This window comes from Podarcis filfolensis, assembly GCF_964270895.1.
Source record: "Podarcis filfolensis genome assembly, chromosome: 10".
Taxonomy (NCBI): domain Eukaryota; kingdom Metazoa; phylum Chordata; class Lepidosauria; order Squamata; family Lacertidae; genus Podarcis; species Podarcis filfolensis.
In genome coordinates this window covers 6,255,730-6,281,836 of record NC_139612.1, presented here as the reverse complement: position 1 = coordinate 6,281,836, position 26,107 = coordinate 6,255,730, and the positions used below count along the sequence as shown (strand labels likewise).

Genomic DNA, 26,107 nt, shown 5'->3' with positions numbered 1-26,107 from the left:
AAAAGCACTTTACAAGTGACCTATTTCTAATAAAACTACTTTTCAAACATCTGCCTATCAAATATCTATTTGTAATGACAATTATAAAGGCGGGTTTGCTGATGAATTACAACAAATTTAAATAGCTGGAACTTAACGTGTGTGTGTGGTATATAATGTTTTTATAGGCTGCCTTGAAGAGGACAAAATTAGAGTGCATTTATTCGTGTATATGATACTTTAATGATGCCAAACTAGGATTTGCTGCGTCTTATGTTTGCAGAACACATACCGGTACTTTTGGCCAAATAAATGTATACAAGGTTGTCCAGATTTTGGTAGTGGGTGAATGTGAAGATTTTAGCTCAGTGGAAGTGCCTCCTAAGCTTGTAATATTTTTATTCACAGCTTCTGTGCTTTGCCAAGTTGAACCTGTGGGAAGATGGTTTGAAGCATTTATTAAGAGGAGAAACATACATGTTTCTGCCTCTTTCCAGGAACTGGAAGATGAAAAAGAGCTCTCTGAAGAGTCAGGAGATGAAGAATTGCAGTTGGAGGAATTTCCTATGTTAAAAACACTTGATCCAAAGGACTGGAAGGTATATGATCTAATGTTACAATTGTATTTGTTCATTTTTTAGTGAAGATTTCCTACCAGTACTAACAATTTGAAATATTTCTATTTTGCTTCAAGCAATATATTCTATATTGCTTCTTGAGAATTGCTTCATCTGTTATTCCATGTGTGGTTTGAGCTTAAGGATTGTTTTCAACCACACAAAAATTAGTTCTCCCCGTCCCCACTTCAGGGAAATTCAAGATTCAATTCCACTTACGTAGGATTAAGCCCCATTGAGTTGCCCAATAGCATTTTGTGCCCTCTCCTTTTTTTCAGATTGGTATTAGGTTTCACTTAAAGAGTGGCACGTTTCCCAGTGGCTAATACTAAGTAAATAGTTCTAAGCTAACAGCACAGTGTCAATGCGTCACATGGAAAAAATATAACATTATAAAAGCTTTGAACATATATGATGAACATATTATGAAGGTCTGGTCAGATCAGCTAACAGTGGCAATATGGAAATCTGCCTTCTAAAATTCCATTAATAGGCATTGTTTCTGCCTTGTGCTTAATTTATACATACCTGTTTTCATTTAACTCTTTTCTTTTTCTTCATTGTGTTGTGCTCACATTTCTTTCTGCTAACACTTTTCTTGTGGCAACTGTTAGAGAATTGGAGAAGTAGGGCACCACACTGTAGCAGCTACCTGTGTTCTTTCCCTCTCTCATGAAGTGAGGTGGTCTTCTATCTCTCCTTTTTAAGGTCTCTTAAAAGACAATTCCTTATTCAAAACCTGAAGTTCTGGATGGAGGAGCTATAGGGATAAGGAAAGGCAAAAGCGGCAAGAAAACAGAAGGAGGAAAAGAGTAATTTAGCTTACTCTGCCACTTGGCTGCTCAATAGTTGCTACTCACCATAAATAGCTGTTGATATTTGCAATTTTCTCTCAGAATCAGGATCATTATTCAGTTCTTGGGCTGGGACATATAAGATACAAGGCATCTCAGAAGCAAATAAAAGCCGCTCGTAAGTACCTTACATTCATTTTTTGTATTGAAAATGCTTCAGGTCATATGAACAGTTCTGTGCTGCACTGAAAGCTGTTGATTGCATAAAGGAAGAACATTTCACTTAAAAGGACACCAAGAATGTGGTTTTGACTGCTGTGGCACAGTTCTTCAGCTGAAACATAGAGTCTGATTGTTAGTTTAGGACTTACGATCATGGGGTGGGGAGGATGAACACTTTAAAATACATGTGTTCAGGGGTCAACTATAACAGCTGAGTCACAAAACTAAAGAAAAACAGTAAGATGCATTTTACATTGACTTCCAATTGAAGTAAAACACCTGAAATTAAGGATTTATTATCTGGGGCAAAGCTATGCACACATGCAGCCTGTGGTCCATTTGTAATTTTTATGTGGTAATTCAGGATCCTGATACAATGTAACTCCTTGTGCAATTTAGTTCAAAACCTAGAGATGCCAGACACACACAAAATACTGAAAGGTTGGTAATTATTGATCTTAACTGCCGCATCAGCCTAAATCAGCTTTGCATATGCAGAGTTGCATTTTTTCAATACTGTAGTTGTAGTATAATTAGTTCTTTAGTATTCAGAAATTAATGTGTGGGGTGAGATGTTGAAATCTTAAATATGTGTGAAACATCACAAAGTACTTGTTTTGCCACTTTGCATTTCATGTAAGAGAGAGGGGAAATAATTTTACTTACATTTCTGTCCTCCGTTAAGGATAGCTGTGACCCCACAGATATGTAATATGGTTCAACTCATGGTGTGTCTGTGAAAGTACAAGGTATCGCTGTTGTTTGGATACTTTTTGCTGCTTAAAACATTTTTGCTGTTTAAAACAGGCAATATGCAATTGATGATAAAGCAGGTGAAGGGAGGTGTTTCTGAAGTTGACATTTCCTTCTACTCCCATAGATAAAGCCATGGTTTTGAAACACCATCCAGACAAGCGAAAAGCAGCAGGAGAACAGATAGGTGAAGGTGACAACGACTACTTTACTTGTATAACAAAAGGTAAGTACTAGTTGTCAACTAACATAGCCTATATGACTGTGCATAAAATGGTTCAGTACATTTGTGATTCTTGCTTACGTAAAACACATATTAGAAGAACAGAGCTTCCAGCAAATGGCACTGTTGGCAGTGTCTCAGTAATAATAATAATGTTGCTGCTTAATAAAATAACCATGAATTCATTGAAACAAGTTATTGTGCTCCTTATTGTTCTTGTATGCAGATGAGAGGGCTTGTGTGTGTCAGCTTAGATTAATTATGACATAATTGATTGAATTATGCTTACTCATGATTTTAGATTCCTAGTTTGTGTATATGTGCAAGCTGCTCTAAAGATAAGCAGCCTCTTATCCAATTATTGCTCTTGTCACGACTCTGAAATGTTGCATTCCAGAAATTGCAATAACTGGGGGAGCTTTTGAAAAGGGAAAACTGATGTAATGATGATTTTAGAATTGTGCTCTATCCCCTTTTCAGAAGTCCTGATGATAGCTTTTAAGCATGTTACAGAAACACGCAGTGCATATCTTATTCTATTGATTCACCAAACCTATTGGCAAATGCAGTCACTGGGATTCTTCATTGGCTCTGAGGATTGGATACATATGAATAGTTACTTAATCCATCCAGCACAGTCCACAAAGCTAATTTTCTGAAATGGCTGTGCATTGCATGTTAGTTCAGAAAAAGTCATGCTGGGCATTCGCAGTGCATGAGCAGCAAGGCACTTTTGAGGGGGAACCAAGCTTGGCTCCCAATTTTGATTACTTACTGTAAATTGATTATTTACTGTAATTCCATTTTCCAGCCTATGAAATTTTGTCAGATCCTCTGAAGAGACGAGCATTTAACAGTATAGATCCTACTTTTGATAATACTGTTCCTTCTAAAAGTGAAGCAAAGGAAAACTTCTTTGAAGTTTTTTCCCCGGTTTTTGAAAGAAATGCCAGGTAAGCTATATTATAGGCTGTAGGGGAGATTTTCTCCCACTTTGCCTTATTGGCAGTGTGTCTTTGTGTTAGAAGTGTCTTTGATTCCAGCCATTTGGCAAGCTTGAGCATCTTAATAGTGGTCAGATGCAGATAGAGTTGTGTCTACATACCTAGTGGTTTGATGTGTTTGAACTGAACTCACACTCAGTTATCTCACTCTTAGGTACTAAAACAATATTTGTGTGCTTATTGCTGTTTCCTAGCAACCCACACTGGTGATACCATTAGAGCAGTCTGTTGTAGAGCATCCATCTGTTGGTTCCAGAACTGTTCTAATTGTTTAATGCAGCCTCAGTGCTTGGCTATCTTCCACTGTCACTTGCTTCACAAGGCCTAGCCTTCACGATGGTGTACAAATAATTTTCTCAACTTTGTCAGAGCAATGGAGGAGAGGCTATGCTCAATTTATTGGCTTCTGTCCAGTGTACAGTTTTATATTGCATCTTGCAGTTGTGGATGTTTTAGTCCAGCAGTGCTAGGTTAATAAATAATGAACACTTAGTTTTGTTTGTTACTATGTTAAATATTTTTGTTTTTATATTGTAAATCACTCTGTGATCCTTGGATGAAGGTATAGAAATTTAATTTAATTTGCTAATACTGTAGAAATAATAGATTATAGTATCTCAACATTCCGAGTCATTTTGCAATGTTAGCACCAAGATGGAAGACTGATACTGTTTTCCTTTGTGCTACTTGCTTGAGAATCAAATTATAAGATTAAGCTCACTTCTTCTGAATTTGAAATCGTCTATAGAGTTCAGAGGATTAGAGAAGCAAGTCCATATACTTCAGATTAAATTCTCACATGATATAGTGTTAATGTATAGTCAAAGTTACTGTTTCTTCAGTGAATTCACCCAACTTTTCATCATAGTGAATATCTGCGTATGTCTTAATTGCTACAGATGGTCAAATAAGAAAAATGTACCTAAGCTTGGGGACACAAATTCCTCCTTTGAAGAGGTAGATGCATTTTATTCATTTTGGTAAGCAAACTTTTTTCTTTCTTCATTTTGAAATAATTTTATGTGGCATTTCAAAACTGTATGGGAAAAATTGTCTGTAAAAATAAACAGGACTCTTGCATTTGTAGAAGTCCGTATAGTATAAAAACATAAGAGCACTGAATAACTTTTCCTTAGGAATAAAGGATGGGGCCAGGAAGTAACATTTCAACCCCGTTACATATCTACTCTGGAGAGTTATTCTTTGCAGTTTGAAACTTTCCTTCCCCCCCAAAATAGACTGCCATATATATAAATAGTGGGATTGCAGAGTCTTTAGTCAAGACAAGCCTGGAATAGTTGTGATATGAGATCTTCAGATTGTTGGCTTTTGACTTATGGGAACCACCTTTTTATTTAGTGGCAAACAGATGTATGTGACTAGATGTTAACATTATTGCCGGTCTCCATTGCTCTGTGCTGTGGTTACGTAGAAATGCAGAAACTATGCTAGGGGGAGAGGGGCCAATGGAGGAAACAGAATGCCCATCTGCACCTCCATCTCCATTTTCTTTGGAGGCATTGGTCTTCCCAAATCATAAGATTTTGCCCTGCAGCATAAAATAATCAGAATGAGCTGTTCATTAATATTCTGATGGCATTTAGATTTCCTTAAACTTGATAAAGTGTATGCACCAGACAACTAGCAGTATAATCTCAAATTAAGAATGCAAACTAAAAATGTTTTGAAGAATTTGCAATACAACTATTGTGACTTTTCATTAGGCATCAACATAGCAATAACTTTCTCTCTCTCCTACTTTATTGTATGTTAGGTATAATTTTGATTCTTGGCGGGAGTTTTCTTACTTAGACGAAGAAGAAAAAGAAAAAGCAGAATGGTATGTAAATAAAAGCACCAAAGTTAATACACCAAACAAATTCAACCTGCGTATCATAGTATACAGTGTATACATAGTATACACGTCCTCCGGTTGTGGACGGGATCCGTTCCGGAAGTGCGGTTGGATCCCGGGGTTTCTGCAACCTGAGGACCACTTCTGCGCACGTGCACACGGCAAAACCTGGTAAAATACTTCCGGGTTTGCCGTACGCGCTGTTGGGATACTGCCAGGGAGACAGGCATCAGGCAGGCCCCCAGTCGTCTCCGGACGATCACCGGTCTCCCGTGGAACAGCATCAGTCAATTAGCAACACAAGCCTCAGAGACATTCCAAGGCCCGTGCACACCCTTTCAGCAGAGTCTCCACAACAAAAGGATGCAGACAGAAGAGCATATTTACAGCTTTATTCAACATAGTTCAGAACACAGGAAAAACATGACTGCTTGCCTCCGTGTCCAGGAAAACAGCCGGAACAAAAGCTATATACAAAACGGAGGTTCCTAGTGAGAAGCTGGAAGTAAACAGGCATGTGATACACAACAGCCTGTTCCTTTTTTAAGGTGGAACGGAACTATCCTAACACGCACATCCCGAAGTTTACATAACCAGAGAGTAAACAGAGGTTCAACTGTTACAAATTTTACACTAATCTTATTAATGATAACAGGTACTGAATAACAAAGCAGAATAAGCCTTGTGAATAGGCCCAGTATAGATTCTCCATAGATCTAGTAATCCTCGGAGATAATCAGTCCAAAAAATGGTCCTGTTCTCTACTCTAGTATCTCAGTATTGTGCAAGCATTCCCCAGCTTATTGGAGGAAAATTTGAATAGAAATAAAATATAGGAAAGCTTTTTGTTTTTAGGAGGGAGGGAGGGTTCGGTTAGCCAAGGTTTAGAAACTTATTCAGGCAGTGGTAAACACATGGTACGTGTCAGGGTACACTGAATACAATAATTGGGGTTTTATCAAAAGGCATCACTTGCGAAGCTGTTTGAAGCCCTACTGAATACAGTCGTATTCACTGAGGAATCCGTGGAAGTGCTGCTGTTCCTCTTGAGTTTTACAACATTTCCCGAAATGATTTTGTACTGAGATGTGCTTGAGCATAGAAGTGCTTTCTACTTAAGGCCTCTCATCTCTCTCTGCAGTCGAGATGAGAGGAGATGGATTGAAAAACAGAACAGAGCAGCTAGAGCATTAAGGAAAAAGGAAGAGATGAATAGAATAAGGACGCTAGTTGGTAAGTGTGAACTCACTTTTGTCAAAACCCGTTCATTACATTTCAGCCTTTATACGTTCACTTCACAGACACCTTTTCTTTTCTTAGACACCGCTTACAGCTGTGATCCCAGAATAAAGAAGTTCAAGGAAGAAGAAAAAGCAAAGAAAGAAGCAGAAAAGAAAGCAAAGGCAGAAGCAAAACGAAAAGAACAGGAGGAGCGCGACAGAGTACATTTCAATCTATACTTGTTTTCAAGGATTCAAAAAGTGTGAATGCGTACAGCAGAGCTTTCCAAACTCTGTGTCGCAATACGTTAAGTGTGTAGGTGTGTCACGCAAATACTCCCCGTGCTCCTTCCGGGACGGGAAAGGGGTTCGTTTAACCTCTGGTTTGCTAGTAAAACTAAATCACTGTGTAGTGAAATGATGCATGTCTAAAAAGTGTGTCACCTACATGAAAAGTTTGGAAAGCTTTTGTGTACAAAATGTTTTGGTGCTCTGCCAGCTTGACAAAACTAGACATTGGGTGGTATTCAACCAGCTTGAACTATGAACTTCTGCTAGCAGAGCGGGGCTTCCTCTTCCTCCCCCCATGAAGCCTGCCGCCCCCCGCTCCCCTGTGGAGGACCCTCCATAGCTGATTTTATGGATGGGGGCTGCCGTGGGAAGGAGGTGAAGGAAAAGTTGTTATAGTAGCAGACACAGCTGTCACCCCTTGAATATCACTCCGAATTGCTAATACTTGTTGCCAGAGGTGTATCTGGCAGTTTCATTATAGTTTTCAGCAAATGCTGAAGACGCACCTCTTTTCCTTAGTCTTTGACACTTGAGATGTATATTTTCATGACCCACCCTATTTTTTGTGATTGAAGGCATACAAATAAAAAATACAAACTGTTCTAAATTGTGTTTAAAATAGTTGTAAACTGCCCTGGGACCTTAGAGTGAAGAGCAGGTAATAAACTGAAATAATAATATAGCAATTTAAAGGTTTTGGTTTTACATAATGATCTCTTGACTAGGCCTGTGGCCCATGAAATAAATTGTGCTTTCCTAGAACATACCTAATTAAATATGTATACCTAAACAAATACGCAATATCTTTGAATTCAAGTGATGGGTGTGTTTTGGCACCAAAACTTGAGATAAGCAAGTGTTTAAAAAACCATTTTAATCCTGTTTCATTAGCATAAGAATTTGTGACGTTCCCATTTGCTAAAGACCTATCATGCTGAAAGATTTCATGGAGCACAGATGATTACTGGAATGATGCAGTTGTTTATTTGGTCAATAATTCAGGTCATGGCCTTGAAATAATGACAAATAGGCATCTCTGGTTTGTTTGCTAGTAAGAATACCTAAAATTCTGAGAACCGAGTATCACAAACTGCTTTTAACTTGGCATAGATATGGTATCAGACTTTACTGATTCATAGTTTTTCTTCTGTTTCAGCAAAGGCAAGCAGAATTAGAAGCAGCACGATTAGCCAAGGAAAAAGAAGAGGAAGAAATTAGACAACAAGCGCTGCTAGTGAAAAAAGAGAAGGATATTCAGAAAAAAGCAATTAAAAAGGAAAGGCAAAAACTGCGAACAACCTGCAAGGTATATGTGTACTGCTATAGTTAAATATAAATTTTATTCTTTATTTTATTCTTTTATTCTTACATTGAGCTCATAGAACATTGGGTTTGAACAGCACTCTACATTAGTCCTAATTCTCGGAGAAGCGACCTTGATATCTTAAAAGAGTTTTTCTTTAAAGTTTTATAAAGCCTCACATTTACTTTTGATGTTGTTATTCAAAATATCCTTGTGAACTGAGGTGTGATGTGAAGGCTATGGTAACTATATATAGTTTTCCAGAAGGGATGCTAAAAATAAACAGTTGCAGTTATCCAAATAAAAAAGTGAGCACTGGGGAAACATGCACACAAAATGTGCATATTAGCAAAAATAATGTACAAAAATGCATTACGTTAGGTGAACTTGCACACACAAATGTGTATTTTATGGGGGGGGGAATACTTATGTCCTTAAGTGATGCTGTGGTACTCATAGTCAAAATGACAAGAGGTGCAAGATGTTCTCCAAAATATAAACATCCAATTTTAGAAGCATACATTTTAGCCAACATATGTGTCACTGGTATTTTGCACTAATTAATCAAGAGCTTAAAATACTAGGCATTTGAATGTGAGAAATCAGCTAATTCTCCAGTGCTTTCTGCTCTGAAAAGCAAAGCTAGTTCCGCTTTTGATAACAATGTTCATGGAAGCTGTTTGCTTAAATGAAGAATTACTACAGCGAAAATGCCCAAGCCAAACACATTGCTTGTCACCTCTGCCTGCTGTTCTTCTGTAATCTGAAGATAAAGCATATGGTGTTCTTCTTTCAGAACTGGAATTACTTTTCTGACAGTGAGGCAGAATGTGTTAAGATGATGGAAGAAGTAGAAAAGCTGTGTGATCGTCTGGAATTGGCAAGGTATGCATTCCTGACCTACATGTTACGTTTTTTGACCTTCAGCTTTCTACTAGATCTGAAATATCGCTCAATAATTTATTTTTAGTCTGCAGTGCTTGAATGAAGCACTTACATCCACAACAAGGGAAGAAGGAAAGGCTGCTGTAGAAAAACAGGTAATTATTCATCTTTTGTCACGTAAGAGTGTGTCAACATAGTGAAAATATTGGTGTGATCCTGTCGAACATGTATGCTGTGTTGTATAGGAAGCAAATTGCCCAGCAGAATTGAATTTCTAAAGAGAATTTTTGCACCTGCTCACACAACTAATAATGCCTCCTTTATTGCATTTTTAAAGTCCAGCAGAATCTCAGAGCATACAAAGTGGAAGAGCAGTATGCTATCTAGAGGTTAGCAGACGAATCTTTGCACGTTTATGCAAGCTTGAGAGATAAAAACGAGAAAAATGGAACACTACCTTGTCCGCCGCCCCCCCTTCAGGGGTAGCAAGAGGATTATAGATTTATTATTATTTTTTTAAAGGATAAGGAAGTTCAATGCTTGAACTTCATGTTAAAGTATATGGACTTACATGGTGCCAAAATCAACAGAAGACTGAGACGCTGCTTGTTCTGTTACAGTATTTAAACTGAATTGTGAATTAAGCTTAAATGGTCTGACAATTCTCTTGCTTTATTGTGGTTACAACGTGTCTAAGACCAGTAACATGCACGTGATGCAATTATTATTATTTCCTCCTTTAGATGAGGGTGTTCCTCAGAGTTTTAAATCAGTCTAAAGCTACCTATTTAAGTGCAATTAATTTGCACAGATCTTGGGGAAAACTTTCTTAATTGCTTCTGCAAGAAACAAATGGTGAGACATGCTGGGGTCCCAGTGTTGTAACTTGTGCAGCTGCTACCTCCTTTTAACTTGCTCAGCTGTGTTTTTCTAAAGCTTCTCCCACAGTGGTAGTTGTGGACCAGGAAACTTGTGGCAATTGCCTACGTATTGGGAGAAGGCTTTTGTGTTTGCAGCAATTCAGTGCTAAAGTCTCGTGTGTTCTTGTATTCCCATAGATAGACGAAGTAAATGAACAGATAAGGAGAGAAAGGGAGGAAGCAGAGGCCCGTATGCGGCAAGCGACAAAGAGTTCTGAAAAACCCACAAGCGGAGGTGTTGGCGGAAGTAAGAATTGGTCGGAAGATGACTTACAGCTGCTAATTAAAGCAGTAAACCTCTTTCCTGCTGGGACTAACTCAAGGTATCTACAATTATTGAACAGTATGTATATAGGCAGTAGTCTTGTGTTGAAGCATAAAAGGAAGGCAAGTAAGGGTGCTGATTTTTATGTTAAATTGATTTGTGAATATACACTTTCTCAACGTATCACAGATCTGCAGAAACAGCTTTCTGCTGAGGGATATTTGCAAAGTCATTCAAGTTGATTGCTGAATTTGTTCTGTATTTCTGACTGCATGATTTCGGCTAGATTGCAGTTTGGGGGTATGAGCTGAAGGCCAGTTCATTTTCCAGGGAAGACCCTTTCTTCTTCAACAATTTGTGTTTTTCTAAAGCACAAGGTTATTGTATATTATGGATATTGTTAAGCATATGCATTAAGCACAACTGGGAATAACTCTTATTTAGGAAGATATGCATGTATAATTCCAAAACTGCATCCAACAAATAATTTCAGTATTTGATTTTAAAATATACAAGGTGAGTCCTTTAAAAGAGGCCCTATGGATGCAGAGTACCCATGTTCCATGGGGCCTCTTTTAAAAGACTCACCCTGTATATCTTACCAAGCAATATATTAATTACAAAAAAAAAAACCTAGTCAGGCATTTAACTGCAAGAATCGACATATTTTTAAAGGATGTTTTTTAAGCATTTTTATTCTTCCTTTTGCCTGATATAGGTGGGAAGTTATTGCCAATTACATGAATTTGCACTCTACTACGGGAATAAAGCGAACAGCAAAAGATGTTATCAACAAAGCAAAGAGCCTCCAGAAACTTGGTATCTTTATCTTTGTAAGATGGTCTGCATGCTTCCATTTACTTCCTAGTAAATTCAGCTTACATTCCAGAAGCCTAAATACATTCTTCTCCCCCCTTGCCCATTTCCACTATCTTCCCCAATTCTGAGGCAGAGTATATGAAGGGTGAAATAATATAGCCCTCCAATCTGTTTCATTGGTTTCTTGGCTTGATTTCTTCTGGAGTGCTGGCTGTTTTTCGTAATAAAGACTTTCATATCCCAAGGGTTGAGATGTCCTTATAATAATTGGAGTGTCATTTTGAGCTATACGTACATGCAAAATTTCAGCATTGTATCAGTGTTGATGCTCCTTACAAGGGTGACCTAAACCACTTTGTATGCGCACCCTCTTGCTAAGAGACTTATTAAAATAATGTAACTTGTTGGCCTTTCAGGTGAAAACTGAGTTTACTTTAAATTCTCAGACTTCTTTCGTTTATCACATGGGTTGAATTGTTTAGTTGGCCTTTTAATGCTTGACTTTTAAGCAGAACAATTTCCTGTGAAACATTCGTTTGGGGCGTGATTACTTAAAAGCAACTTCTTATTCTCCCCAGACCCTCATCAGAAGGATGACATAAATAAGAAAGCTTTTGATAAGTTTAAAAAAGAACATGGAGTTGTGCCACAGGCAGACAGTGCTACACCGTCAGAACGTTTTGAAGGTAAGCGGGGAAGAAGGATTCGCCTCTCCCCACCGTCCCACTCCCAAATATTCCATTCAGCCTTCGTACACCCAGATCTCATGTGGTTAAGAGCCATCCCTCCAGTTCTGCCACTGGATGCTTTGGGGCATTATCTGCTTGATGTCTATCACTACTACTGTGAGGAGCCACAACCAAGTGAACAAAGTTCTTCATTTGCAGATGTGAACAGAATAGTTAGAATTCGCCTGAAGTTATGTAATGTTCAATTGATGGAAAACAAAAATGCCCCGATGTTTGAACTAAAGGCATCCAGGGAGGAGGGAGAGTGCTGGAAAATTGCCTGGGAGTTCTGCATAGCTTTCACTAAGGACTTTCATGATTAAAACACATTCTTTTCTCATGTATTATTTTCAACAGCCACATTTACAGATTTGTCTCCATGGACAACAGAAGAGCAAAAACTTTTAGAACAAGCTCTCAAGACATATCCAGTGAATACTCCTGAAAGGTGGGAGAAAATAGCAGCTTCTGTTCCAGGCCGATCTAAAAAAGATTGCATGAAACGATATAAGGTAGGAAAATATTGCTTCTGTTTTTACTCCATAGTGCAGTATTACCAGCTTAAGAGAGATCACATTTGCTTCTCTCCATTCCACTTCTTTCATTTCTTAAGTGTCATAGGAACCTTACCTGTTCCTTGGAAAAGAGATCATGAGCAAAGGTAAGAGTAGCTTGCTGATAATAGTCACTGGCAAAACACCTTTCATGACTGCCTGAGATAGTAAGGGCAAAATTAATGATGCCTTGCCTTATGTAGAATTTGCCATTTGTGCCAGGGAGGGGAAACCCTGGCTTAGCAACTTTTCCTGCAGGCAAGGCTGTCCCAGGCAAAGCAAATCACACACTATGGGTCCCCACATAACATGTTTTAAAAGGCAAACTCTGCTTCCAAAACTAATCCGGAGGCAGAGGAAGCTACAGACCCTGTCTTGGCAGATAAAAATGTAAGAGCCGTAAAAACCTTTAAATAGGCTCCAATTGAATGTGATGCTACATACAAAGCACACATTCACTGCACATACCTCTTTAATTAAAATAGGCTGGCCAAAAAAGACTTTTAGGATTGCATTATACCATTTGAATCAAAGACATATACCATGACCACGTGCAAATGTAGAATTGTATCAAATGAAGAAATAGAAAAGAGCAGGGAACACACTAGAATTTTCTTTCAATGTTAACTAAATTCAGAGTGCTGACCTTTTAGTTCAATGCCATTCATTTAGGATTATTTGTGGTCTTTATTGAATCGAAACTGAACTAGTGGATTTCAGAATTGGGAGTCCCAAACTTTACTGCTCAGTCAGTGGGAAATGGGAACACAGCTGAGTCCTGTTGCAGCTACCATGGAGAGAGAATTATCTCCCTCCATGGGCAATTCACCAAGTTTGTATGTGAAAGAGCACAGACCTCAGAGGGGGAAAGGTTCCTTGTCCCTGCTTTATGTGCTTAGTCTTACAGTAAGTGCCAATTCATGGTGGCACAGCGTGCATCAAGCTTATGTTGAAAGTCAAACTGCAGCACTAGTGTGCTTGTACAGGATTACAGTGGTACCTCAGGTTAAGAACTTAATTCATTCCGGAGGTCCGTACTTAACCTGAAACTGTTCTTAACCTGAAGCACCTCTTTAGCTAATGGGGCCTCCTGCTGCCGCCGTGCCGCCGGAGCACGATTTCTGTTCTCATCCTGAAGCAAAGTTCTTAACCCGAGGTACTATTTCTGGGTTAGCGGAGCCTGTAACCTGAAGCGTATGTAAACCGAGGTACCACTGTATAGAAATCACTTGAAACTAAATAGCTTTTGGAATAGTAATATATCCCACTCTGAAGCCTAATTTTGGAAGTCTGATCTATTATAACGTCAATACAAAAGTTATTGAGCAGTTAAATCGGGTGGTGGGAGTGAGTGTTATTCAGAGGAAGGCTAGCTGGTGGCAGCCTACTAATGGCAAGTGTTTGAAGTTACTGATCGTTTGAAACTTTGTCTTACTGTGCCAAGACTTGAGTATTCTTTCTAGCTTCTCAATTCTTGAAATAAATAGAACTTACTTAGCAAATTCTACTAGATAAAGAACAATGTGAACAAGGTTCTCTCTCTCTCTCTCTCTTCTTCTAGGAGCTTGTTGAAATGGTTAAAGCGAAGAAAGCTGCCCAAGAGCAAGTAGTGAATGCTGCTAAGACTAAGAAATGAGATTCTCAATGACAATCTTAGTGTGTTCTGTTTTGTAATAAAAGTACAAATGTATAATACGGCTTTTATTATTTATATAGATAGCTGTACACTTCTTTGTGGAAACAGAAGACAAAATGTCACGTTGTGAACTTTGCTCCACTCAGGCAGCATACTTGGGTTTGTTGTTGAACATCAAAGCAAAGTTTTAGTTAAGGGGGGAGGAATCAATTTGCCAGTCTTGAAAGTTCAAAGCCATCATCACAAATCTCTACAAATCATCCCTTAAGCTCTAGGAAAGCTTTACGATAAATGTCAAGCACGAAGCCAGTACATTCCACTACGGAGTCTGTTGTAATCAGGGAGTTGTTCAAGTGGCCCTGAAATTTTAAAACAGAGATAATTACAAAGAGCAGACAACTTTTTAAACAAATGGCAGCTAGTACTGAAATCCTTACCGACAGCAGCAACTGCAGGGCACTTATCATAAATATACTTCGTGCAGACTTCTTTGATTGTTTGAGCATCAATTGCCTGAAATACAAAGAACACAGTAAGCCTTTAATTTGTGACCATTTTATGTGACAGTGCAAATAGCTGAAACCTAAAAACAAGTATCCATCAGCATAGCTGAGGGTGTCTATATGCGATATCAAACATTACACCAAGAAGAGCTACAGCCCATGAATTATGTAAGAATTTTGACAAACATCCAAGTTTTCCTGAGACCAGTTAGGAGCACTGAAACACAGCTCTCAACTGCTGGAACCCTACTTTTGGCCAACTCTCTTGTAGCTGAGATTTCAGCATAATCTTCAAACACTCTGCACCCACACTAGTGCAGTAAACAAAGCCATAACTCTGAGCTATTATGTTAAGATGGCTAAGAAAAGCACCAAACCATTATGCTCCTTACTTCAATTCTTGCTTCAAGTTCAGGAATTGGGATTCGACGATTGTAACACAACATTTGTCTTCCAATGTCTTCACAAATGGGAGTGGAACCTAAAATTAGACATTGTTAGCATGTGTGCAAATTAATTAGACCAGACTTTTAAAAAGAAAACAAACAGATCATACCATCCAGTTGTAACAACATGTTGGTTTTCAAAAGATTCTTTGCACGTGCAACCTCACTTTCAGTAACACTAGTACACAGTCGTATCCTAAAGACAATGAAAAATAGAAATGTGTTTTAATAATTTGGCTGCCAGTGTTCTTCATGATATACTTCACTGGGCTCACTAAGAACAAGCAAATGCACAATCTAGATAAATTGGAAAACAGGCCTTTATGAATAGCACATAGAACAATCACAGCTCCAGTAACCTGTTCCTGTAAGCTAACATCCCAGTGAAATAGACGCGTCAAGGCCACAAGAATTGTAGAATCATAATGTAATAAAAGTAATTTATTTCTTATACCACGCCTATCTGACTGGGTTGCCCTCTGGATGGCTAATAATGATAGAGTTGGAAGGGAACCTGAGAGTCATCTAGTCCAACCCCCTACAATGCAGAAATTCTGCCCGCAGCTGTCCCTTGTTGGGCTCGAACCACCAACCACCTGGTTAACAGCCAGATGCACTGACCCATCGACCTGTTAGGTTTCAAACCCAGCACCAAATTATGCCAGTGCATGCATACTCTCCTATGCTTTGTAAAAAAAAAACAAGACACAAGAGTAATTGCACGGTATCCTCTAGATCAGGCATAGGCAAACAGCCCTCCAGATGTTTTGGGACTACAACTCCCATGATCCCTAGCTAACAGGACCAGTGGTCAGGAATGATGGGAATTGTAGTTCCAAAACATCTGGAGGGCTGAGTTTGCCTATGCCCACTCTAGGTGAAATCCTGCACCAACTTTACGTAAGCTACTGCTCTCATGTATGCATAAAACATTCCCCTTCAGGGCGTTTGTTGCTTTCATTCCATATCAGCTCCTTTCAGATATGGTCACTTCCTTACCATTCTCTCTGAACAAAGTGCATCATGTCCTCTATGGTTGATCCCTCACAAACCATATAGACACCCCACAGTCCAGTATCTGTGTAGCAGGTGTTGAAGGACTGGAAGCTATGACAAACGTTGCCATGGCATGCAACTTGAGCAAGCTTACTAGACAGATTCTGTTGAAATAAAAAGAGGAATATATTTGGGGTAGAATAGGTCACTTCAGTATCATGAAGCTTAGACACAAATGTCTTCATTCTAGGCACTTCTTAAATGCAGATATTTTTCTACCCCACACTCGTCCATCTACCAGCTTCTAAGTGGCAAGTACTAATCTATAAGAACAAGTTTAGAGACAGACAAATCTAAGCTAAAATAATGGCTGTTGGAATTGAAAGGAAATTTGGTTCAGAAGGGGCTTGATTTCTGCCAAGGATAATGTTAACGTGCCATTTTCAGGTAACACTTTTTCCCTGCAGGACTAACGGCAACTGGGGGAGGGGACAGAATTTGCCAAGCAAAAGCACAGGTGAAAATAATTCAATCCTTTCGCTGACCACACAGCTTTTAACCTAATAATATCTCTGTATCACATCAGCTTTTGCTCTTAAGTGGCAGGAAAATGGATCTACAGGACTCAAGGGCTGACTTATTTTCAAATACCTATAGGAAGTATCAAGACTTGTCTCTGTTTACAAAAATGAAAGAAAGATGCTGCTTGAACTGGGCTCATCTTTCGCAAGGAGACTGTATAGACACAACCAACACTGCAACAATCCTTTACTTGAAAATGGTTAGTAATGTTGAGGCTAACTCACCACGCCACCTCCAAAGGATCGATCCCAGTTGCCTATCAGAGTATTTGCCACCATGAGAGGAATGGTGTCCGGGTGACACCAGCCGGCTGCTTCAACAGCTATCGCAATGTGGGCCAGAGGCATCTTATCATCTCGAACACGAATCTGATAAAGCACCACAAACAAAAGGTTTCAGATACCTTTCAAACAGGCCGTGAAGAACCTCAGGCCCTGGGGCGAAATGCGGCCTGCCAGGCCTGATGCTTGAGACTCCACAACCTCAACCATCTCGGCCACACAGCTCTTTCTCCAGGCCGTACCCCTCTCCAACACAACTTTGTACCCTCCTTGAGTGCAAAGTTTTTGCCCGGCTGGAATGAGCCCATGAACTTTGCCCAGATGGATGGAGGACAAAGAGGAGGGTGAGCAGTCTAGTTAGAAACTAGCCTATTGTAATAAAGGTCCTTCATCTCTGCCTCTAGCTTCACCTACCATTGACATGTGGCCTTTGGAAGTCTGCCCAGGAGGGGATGTGGACCTCCGTCTGAAAAAGGCAGCCCCTTCCCTGCTTTAATGTAAAGGCCAAAATGGATGGAAGCTAAAAAGACACAGAGAGCCAAATTTGCCTAATAAACTAAATCAATTGTACAGCTTTTATTTCCACTATAATGGCTCTGTAATAATGTCTAAACAAGACATCACAGCAACTTAGCAGAGGTTAAATGAGAAATGGAGGGAAAGTCAAAGCAGCAAAAGAAACAGGCCAGAAATCCCATGAGTGCTGTAATGCAACACTAATGGTGTTTCAAAAGATGCTGACCTCCTCTGCTTCTTTATCAGGTTTCTCAGAAGCTTTTGCAGCCAAACCAGAATCTCAGCTAACCCGATACTTTCTATAACTATTGCATTATCAGTGATTTTTCACACTGCAGCTGTCTGGGTGGGAGGGAAAGGCCTCAACTTACTTCACTGCCCGTGAACCGGCAAGGGGGCAAAGGTGGTGCTCCTCCTTTTGCAACAGACGGCAAGTTACCAAAATGGTACCTGGCTAGTTCAAGCAATTCGTCATGAGCGACTCCTAAATGAGATGCACGTCAGTTTAGGGGTGATATATGTAAATGAATCAGACAAAAAAGCAATTAAATACTTCATTTTAGAATCCAAAGTAATACTTGTCTAAACATTGACTATTTTATCCTTGCTGATTCTGAACAGTGGCAAGATGTACTTCTTAGTTGTGTAAACGTCACAAATACCACAAACACACTATAGATTATACAACAGCAGCGTCATACCTCCCGCAGCAGCAAGTACCATTCTGGGTCCTTTATAATGTGTTGTAATATACTCCACCAAGTCATTACGGTTAATGGACCTACAAGCAGATCAGCAAAACAGCGAGAAAGAAAAAACTATGATGCATAGAAGGGCAACAGAACAAGATAACTTGTCTACAGTTGAAAGCAGCATGCCACCGTATGAAGCAAAATTGCTTCTGATGTTCAATATGTATAATTTGGGAGGAGGGAAGGGCCTTGCTGCTGTTTGCCATGCTACTTTTCAAGAAGAGTCCACCAGGGGCAGAGTCCCCATACATGGTTTTTATGGCCAGGAGCTCTCAGGAGAGAAGTGAAACACTAACAAGCTCCTGTACACTAAGAGCAGATTGCAGAAGAGCAGAGCATTCCAACTCTGAAACATTTAAACAAACTTAGAACCAACTAGGTGATTGCTATGGAGAAGAATTACAAGGATTTGTGTCACCTTCCACTAATCATGTTACAATATCCAATTAAGAGTGGAAATAAAAATTGTTACCTGGAAATACTGCATTTTTCTCCAGGTACAAAGTGCAATACATAGTATACTTGGCAAAAAAAAATGCAATAGGTCTGCCAGAAAAAAAACCCACCCTGTAATTTCAAGAATGAGATGGACAACAATTTCAATTAACTTTCAATTAAGAATAATGAACTGTGCAGAAAAGTTGGAACATTGTATTCTTTGGCTCACTGAGAGCTCGATTCCCCGCCCCCCCAAAATAGTAATCTTTGCTTTGAAAACTGTAGTATCATTTAAGGTTTTAGAAGGGAGCACAGCTATTGTATACCCTTGACCAAAGAATGGTACACTCCTATCTGGGATGGTCATCCTCTTCCACTGAGTGCACAGCTTTGGGAGGGAGGGATGCATTGTGGAGCCGTGAGGGAGGAAGGGGGCACCAGATAAGTTGAATCAACCCTGGTGACTAATGGAGTGACAGATGTCGCAGCCAGATTGCCCTCACATAATAAAACGACTAGACTATAAAATATCATTTAAGAATTGGAGCAACGAAAGGGAGGCATACTTTATGTTTTCTGTGGGTCCTAATATGGTCCGTCCCAGTGCTGTATTTTGATAAGCCGTGGCATGAAGATAGTCAAAGACAACTTCCTGTAAATTAGTCTCAACTTCCTGCATTTCTCGAAGGATCACTCCTCGCTCCCGTTCGATCTCTGCCTCCCCAAGTGTGCTATTCTGTATGATATCAGCAAGAATCTCCACAGCTGGAAGTAAAAATAAGAAAGAAATACATCTTTTTAGAAAGAAATTTGGGAAATGACAATTTTATATGTAGAAACAGCCAGAAAATGAGAGGGGGGGGATGCATAACTTTGTGCTCTGGATTTCAATTTAGTTAAAATTCTATCCTTGTCACAGGATCCAGATTTGGAGCCAAATATGGTACACGATAAACCATAGCTTACTCTGCATATGTGAATCACACCCAAGTTGCTCATCCCTTTGGTGTTGGGAGGAAACTAACCACAATCCTTGGCTATCTCAGCAGGGATCATAGTTTGTTTCACTCTACACAAAAACAATGATAAGCAAAAGTTTATTCCTAGATTACCAATTGTGGTTTCTTTCTTCCACGTACTAGCAGGGAGAAGTGAAGTCACACAAATCAGTCCTGCACAGTAAGCCATGGTTTATACCTAACCGTGATGTGCAAACATGGTCATTAAGTATACTTTCAAGGTTGAACTCCTGAGCACTCTTATTTGGAAGGAAGACCCACAGAAATCAAGACTTGTTTCCAAAAAAATCGAGACTACTTCCAAATTAATTATTACAGTCAGGCCTCAATTTTAAAAATAGTATAGGGAGTACGATACAGAAAGTCATAAATAAAGCAAGCCCAGCACACAGGGGCCCCCACCCTTGGTGTTTTGGCCGATGTTGAACAGCCAGTTAATCTACTTTCAAGATCAGTTCCTTAGGAGATAAAATCTAAATTCCCAAACTCGCAATTACCTCTTGGCAGGTCTTTTGAGAAAGCCTTTGCATAATATACAGTTTGTTCTCTTGATGTATAAGCATTAAGGTGAGCTCCCATGTTTTCAATCTCCAGTTCCAGATCCAACTGGGACCTTTTTTTTGTCCCCTGCAATTTAGATAGATATTATTCAAGCTGTAGATAAGAAATAAAACAGTAAGAGTACCTTGGTGGAAAAGGAGGAGATAATTGTGAAATGACGTGCTGTATTTCTTTATCAGAAATAAACAATGTAGTTTTCCTACATCAGGGACCCCAAATTGATCTGGTCTAGCAAGTTTGTCATGGATGTCTACTGGATTATCTATTTCCAGTTTGTCAATAATAACTAGGGCAGGTATTTAAGGCACCTGCCTCACATAGTGTGTGGTCTATGACAGGCTTCCTCAGCCTCGGCCCTCCAGATGTTTTTGGTCTACAACTCCCATGATCCCTAGCCAGCAGGACCAGTGGTCAGGGATGATGGGAGTTGTAGTCCCAAAACATCTGGAGGGCCGAGGTTGAGGAAGCCTATGAGTTGAATTTGATCAAAGAAAGGTTTTAGACATCAGGAAAAATACTGCAGTCACCTGACGCACTGTCCCAGCACACGCTGAGGAAAGCCACATATGTTTGTGCCCAATATTACTAAGCAGAAAGTCTAGTTGCTTGGGTCCTGGTTACTGTGTGGCTTTACATGACATCATGAAGGAGCCGAAGTCCCCCTAAGAAAAAGGACTCAAAGGTCATTTTTCTGGTAAGTCCCCAAATGGTTTATGGAGACCTCTTCCCCGAGATACCAAAGACTTAGGGGTTTTTTTGTTTTTTTATTGGAAACTGTATGTGATGTGATTTCAACTAGCCTTTGTTCGGTGGGGCCCAGGTTACTTTACTTACTATTATAGGTTTCATAATTCTAAACAAAGCATTACCTGCCTTGTGCATGATATACAGAGCAGGCTAAAAATGGTATAGAAGTTAGCTAACAAATTTGAGGATAAAAGGATTATCTGCATCTAAAATAGGTAGGTACTATTAGACCCCAGGTCTAAATGAACAAAAATGTATATCCCCAGGGTCTATCATAATGTAACACACAACACAATCTTTTATTTGTTTACTCAGAAGTTAGTCCCACCAAGTTCAACGAGACTTACTTTCAAGTAAGTGGATAAAAAATTGCAAGGCTACACTTCTCTTATGTTGCTGGAATCTCAGACGTCATCCAAAATTTAAGATATAATGTATCAAAACTAATTCCTGTACTACTTGACCTATCACTCTCAATGTTTTTAAAAGCCCTGTTTTCTTAAGAAAGATAAAAAATTGTCTCAATCTGGTCCATAAGCTGTTATTTGATTAAAATAAACCAGTTTGTATGGCTCACTCCCCAAACAACGAAGATGACCAGAAATATACTCAACCACCTTTGAGTTTTACAACCTCTAGATGGAGCAAACAGAAATAGTTCTTGAATTAAAAAAAATATGTATGATCTGAAGTCTTGTATGGTTGTCTTGTATGATTTGCAGGCAAGCTTTCAGTGTACAGACTGCCCAATCTCCTGGCACAACCCAGCATGCCCCTTAATGCTGATAGATCTTCATGCTTGTGCCGCAACTGTTGTGTGGGACCACTGCGTCACATGCTCTAAAAAGCTTTCTGCACTTATGGTGTGTCATGATGAAGTTGCATACCTCACCAGAATGGAGCAACCGTTACACGTGATGTAGCACCCTGTAATGCAAGGAGCAAGGTCTTCCTAGAGATTATGATGGTTGCACAGTCAGCAAATTTCACAGGCCACAACATACAATACAAATGGGATAGATCCTTCGGAGGAGCAATAAAAGAATGTCATCAGCTTCATCTCGCTGACAAGCTGTAAAGTAACTACCCGTCCTTTAACCTTGGTGGCTACTTTCAAAACCATTAAGCATTAAATACTTGGGCCAAGGTTATTTCACCACAGCTGCCTTTATCGGAACAAGATCTAGATTGCTTACATGCTTTGACACTGCTTTCTAGTTTTCCAGTCTGAAGCTAGGCATAAGGTCTACTACTGAATTAAAGATGAACATAAATTAATATTTAATTGGAAAAACAGCATGGGAAAGTTACTTTCAGAACTTGCCTTAAAAGCCATATGCTCCAGGAAGTGAGCTGTTCCATTGTTTTTCTCATTTTCGTATCTGCTTCCAGCGTCAATCCAAAGTCCCACCTCATTCAAAACAAATCATTAGTCTTACCAACCAATAAAACACAGACTGAGATTCAATATGCTGTGGAGGCAGAGTGCTCGTATCTCTCAAAGGGGCTGGTCAAGAGGCGAGAGCCTGCCCAGACTGCAAGGTGGTGAGGTGAGCATGAAGGTGGAGGGGCACAGGAAGCAGTGGGCGTTGATGGGAGCGGTGGCCAAGGCCCAGGCCAGGGAGGAAGAGTCTGCTCCCACAGAGGGGGAGGATGTGGCTGCAGAAGAGTCTGAGCCAGGGTTGCCGCAACAGTGCCTCCACTCGGCACTCCTGGCACTGGCCTCGCCAGTGGCAGAGGGAACATGGCCAGCAGGCAACTGCGGGGCACACGAGGGCAGCCCCAAGGTCTCCCAGTCTGGGTGCCTGCCAGTGTGCCTCCCAGCCTGGCTGAGAGGGAGGGAGGGGAGGAGCAGCGCTGCCGCCACCACCATCCAAGGAGGGAGGAAGAGGAAGACAGGAAAGTGCCCAAGAAAGCCCCCCCCCCGCCCCCGTGCACACCTCCACAACAGCTGCCCGGTCCACCAGCAGGGAGCAACACTTGCCCTGCCCCAGGCACTAGCAACACACATTGCCCCTCTGGAGTGTGGAAGAGGCACTGATTCTGTTTAGCAATTAAGGCTGCATTAGGATTATGCAAAGGCAACCCGGACTCAGGAACACTCCCACTGCAACCACTTTGCACCACAAAATCACCACCTGATAATTATCAGTGTATTATCATATTGCTGGTGCATAGTGGATCCACCTCACTGCTCCACTTTGGTATCTCGGATCAATTTCCAACATCAGAATACCAGCACCGGTGACAACGGCTGCTATTTCCCATGAGAACAGTTTCCCTGCTGATGCAGCGATCAAAGCAATTAGGCCTTAATATAAACAACCACTGTATTCTACAAGCCAGAAAAGTTTACGTTAAAATCTCCTGCATAAGTAAAGCGTACCCTTAATGCAGCATCATAAATATTTACTAGGAAGCCTTAGCATTTAAATTTTCCTTCAGTAAGGATGCTATTATTGTTATTTTCAAAACCAACTTACCAATATTTGAAAAGGCAAAGATTTGAAGGCCAGGGGAGTATTTCACTCACAACTGTTACTTACTGTGCATGTTGAAATCCCAGAATCTTCCGACGCTACCCTCAAGCCGTTATCTAGAGAAGATACCTTCGTCTCAGGAACATTTAGGACAATTTGAGGTACTGCCTTGGTAGCTCTGAATCTGCTTCTCCCAAGATGTACAGACTATTGGAAAAAGTGGCCAGTGAGGAGTATGATACAAATGCTTATCTTCACTTACAAGGAAGTAAAGCACGTTTATAAAATTATGTGAGAGCAAACAGAGTTCCAGTTACTGTTCTATGAGAGTTTAAGACAATAATTGGTCCCAAAACTTTGTTCAGTATTTTCTATCTACAGAGAGATATACTGGGAAGCAAACCTATGTGGAGCCCTCACTTGTTGAGATAACCCTCTCAAATGTTAAAAGAATGCAAAAGGGAGCCACCAGATTGTGTGGGCTGGCTTTTCTGCTTGCCACCTATTACCAGAGCTTCTCTATGCAAGGGACAATTCAGAGCCCCGACATGAAATAGCTTTATGCGTGTGGCTACATATGGCCCCTTCTCACAGTTGCTGGAAGCACAGCCAGATGGAACATCCGTAGAAGAAAGAGCCGGCCCACGTCCTTAAATTTTAACGCATGAGAGGATTCGTGTGAACCCCCCTTTTTATTATCCGTCACAACCGAAGGACATATGGTTACTGAGTGATGAGAGTAATGTAAGATACAATATTCACCATTGCTTTGGTGTGTTCGGGGGCACATTCTGATACTGAAACTAGACACGAAGGCCACACTCGATAGGAAGACCAAGCTCCTTTCCCCAGAATTACCCTTTAAATAAAGTGTTAAATAAACTTTTTGCAACTCCTGATATTTTAGAAATTCTGAAGAGAGAATGTAATACTGAATCCATAGGTGGCTCAATGGTAGAGCATGTCATTTGCATGCAAAAGGTCCCAGGTACAATCTCTGGCATCTCCAGGTAAGACTGGCAAAGACTTGTTATATCTGAAATGCTGGAAAGCTGTTGTCATTCAGTATAGTAGATTACATGGGTCACATGTAATGCTAAGTCACAGTTTGTTCAACAAACCAGCAGTTAATCACAAGTTGTCCCTTAGACAATCAAGCAAACTATGGCTTGCTTCTTCAAAGTTTGATTCATTTTCAAGCTGCTCTTGCCTCATGCATCTCTAGCTTGGTTAGCTTCTGGAAGAGGATGGCCAAACAAACCATGGGTAAGTAAAGTTCACACATATCACCAAGCCATAGTTCAAACAAACCAATGTTTGTAAGCCAACAGCAAACAATGGCTTCAGATCGTAGTTTGTTGGCAGTTAGCAAACTGAGCAGTTCACATATAGAACCAAGCAACTGTTTAATTTCTAGCTTGGTTAGCTTCTGGAAGAGGATGGCCAAACAAACCATGGGTAAGTAAAGTTCACACATATCACCAAGCCATAGTTCAAACAAACCAAGTGTTCACGTTGGAAAAGGTGAAGAACGACGACTGCCCTCTTGACCAAGCTACCTCCTGACCAGCACCGCTGGACATTGGCAACGCAGAAAGAACTAGGAGGAGCTGGATGAGGGTCAGTATCCATTCATCCCTTCTCACAACAGGGCGTGGGCTGTTCCCTAACACAGGGCAAAACAACCACCACCTAGGGGTACATACAGAGCAGATACATTAAAAAGTCACTGCACCAAAAGGAGTAATTGTGAAAAATAATAAATATGGGGGGGGACGGCCAAATTTTGTCCTTGCTCAGGGCAGCCTTGCTCACAACACCTTGTGAAGAGTTAAGAAGTACCAGGCGACATCCCAATGCCCCCAGCGAAACTTAAATCAACAGCACGGACTACAATTCCCATCAGGCGGCGCGCTACTGACTCCATCAGCGCGGAGCAAATACCAGGGGGAAGCCACGCGCGGCTAGACCGCCAGAAAACTACGCGCCCCAGCATGCCTTGCGCGGCGACCACGACAGGCAAGAGCGCCTCTCGTTCAGGCGGCAGCTGCCTCAGAGGCGCGAAGGCTCGGCAGCCGTTGGCCGGCGGAGCGTCGGTCACTCACCCGTTTCCCTAAGGCTGAGTTCCGCGAAAGGAGGAGGCCCGGGAAGGCCCACAGGAGACGCCCGCCAGCCAGCCGACCCGCGGCCGCCGCCATTTTCCTGCCGTGGCCGAGCGGTCGGCGGAGCCGGGAGCGTTTCCGGAAGAGAGAGTCATGAGGGGAGGAAGCGCGGGGGAGGGGTCGGTGCGGAGGAGATGCGCAACGGGGAAACGTCGCCGAAGCGGAAGCGCCCCGTGTACTTCTGTTCCGCTTTCGCGCTCTTTCAAACGCCTTTCCTTGATTTTTTCAAAATGATGTCAAATAATCCCCCCGCCGACCAGGGCCGGCTCACCCATGAGGCAAGGCGAGGCGACGCAGGATCGTAGAATCTTAAGAGTTAGAAGGGACCCCCGAGGGTCATCTAGCCCAACCCCCTGCCAAGCAGGAATCCCAGCTAAAGCATCAATCCAGTCTCTGCTGAAAAACCTCCAAGGAAGAGGACCGGTCCAGTGTGTAACAGCTCTTATTGTCAGAAAGTTTTCCCTGATGTTTAGTCAGAATCTCCTTTCTGGTAACTTGAAGCCATTGGTTCCATTCCCACCCTCAAGAGAAAACAAACTTGCCCATATTCCATGTG

The 26,107-nt window shown here is 40.9% G+C and overlaps 2 protein-coding genes across 3 annotated transcripts in view; one reads left to right on the top strand and one right to left on the bottom strand.

Annotated features, from left to right (window-relative positions):
* DNAJC2 (DnaJ heat shock protein family (Hsp40) member C2) overlaps positions 1–14,125 on the top strand; it is a 16,239-nt gene extending 2,114 nt beyond the window's left edge. Inside the window, exons 2-17 of one of the 2 annotated variants that reach the window (XR_014539393.1) lie at positions 388–578; positions 1,493–1,568; positions 2,493–2,591; positions 3,400–3,541; positions 4,492–4,572; positions 5,367–5,432; positions 6,589–6,680; positions 6,768–6,889; positions 8,115–8,264; positions 9,058–9,146; positions 9,232–9,301; positions 10,205–10,389; positions 11,050–11,164; positions 11,729–11,836; positions 12,236–12,390; positions 13,994–14,125. Coding sequence is in view for 1 of the 2 variants with exons in the window: in XM_083575189.1 (XP_083431315.1) it covers positions 388–578; positions 1,493–1,568; positions 2,493–2,591; positions 3,400–3,541; positions 4,492–4,572; positions 5,367–5,432; positions 6,589–6,680; positions 6,768–6,889; positions 8,115–8,264; positions 9,058–9,146; positions 9,232–9,301; positions 10,205–10,389; positions 11,050–11,150; positions 11,729–11,836; positions 12,236–12,390; positions 13,994–14,068 (1,802 nt within the window). In the remaining variant the exon portion in view is untranslated. The remainder of the gene's footprint in view (positions 1–387; positions 579–1,492; positions 1,569–2,492; positions 2,592–3,399; positions 3,542–4,491; positions 4,573–5,366; positions 5,433–6,588; positions 6,681–6,767; positions 6,890–8,114; positions 8,265–9,057; positions 9,147–9,231; positions 9,302–10,204; positions 10,390–11,049; positions 11,165–11,728; positions 11,837–12,235; positions 12,391–13,993) is intronic. The other variant, XM_083575189.1, reaches the window with a different exon arrangement.
* PMPCB (peptidase, mitochondrial processing subunit beta) lies at positions 14,121–26,107 on the bottom strand. The gene is made up of 13 exons (XM_083575235.1): positions 25,495–26,107; positions 23,456–23,596; positions 22,234–22,320; positions 20,099–20,228; positions 19,149–19,347; positions 18,094–18,173; positions 17,764–17,876; positions 16,820–16,963; positions 16,017–16,177; positions 15,128–15,213; positions 14,964–15,052; positions 14,506–14,581; positions 14,121–14,427 (listed from the first exon to the last, which is right to left on the bottom strand). The coding sequence occupies exons 1-13, from the start codon at positions 25,585–25,587 to the stop codon at positions 14,363–14,365; spliced, it is 1,464 nt and encodes a 487-aa protein (XP_083431361.1). The 5' UTR covers positions 25,588–26,107; the 3' UTR covers positions 14,121–14,362.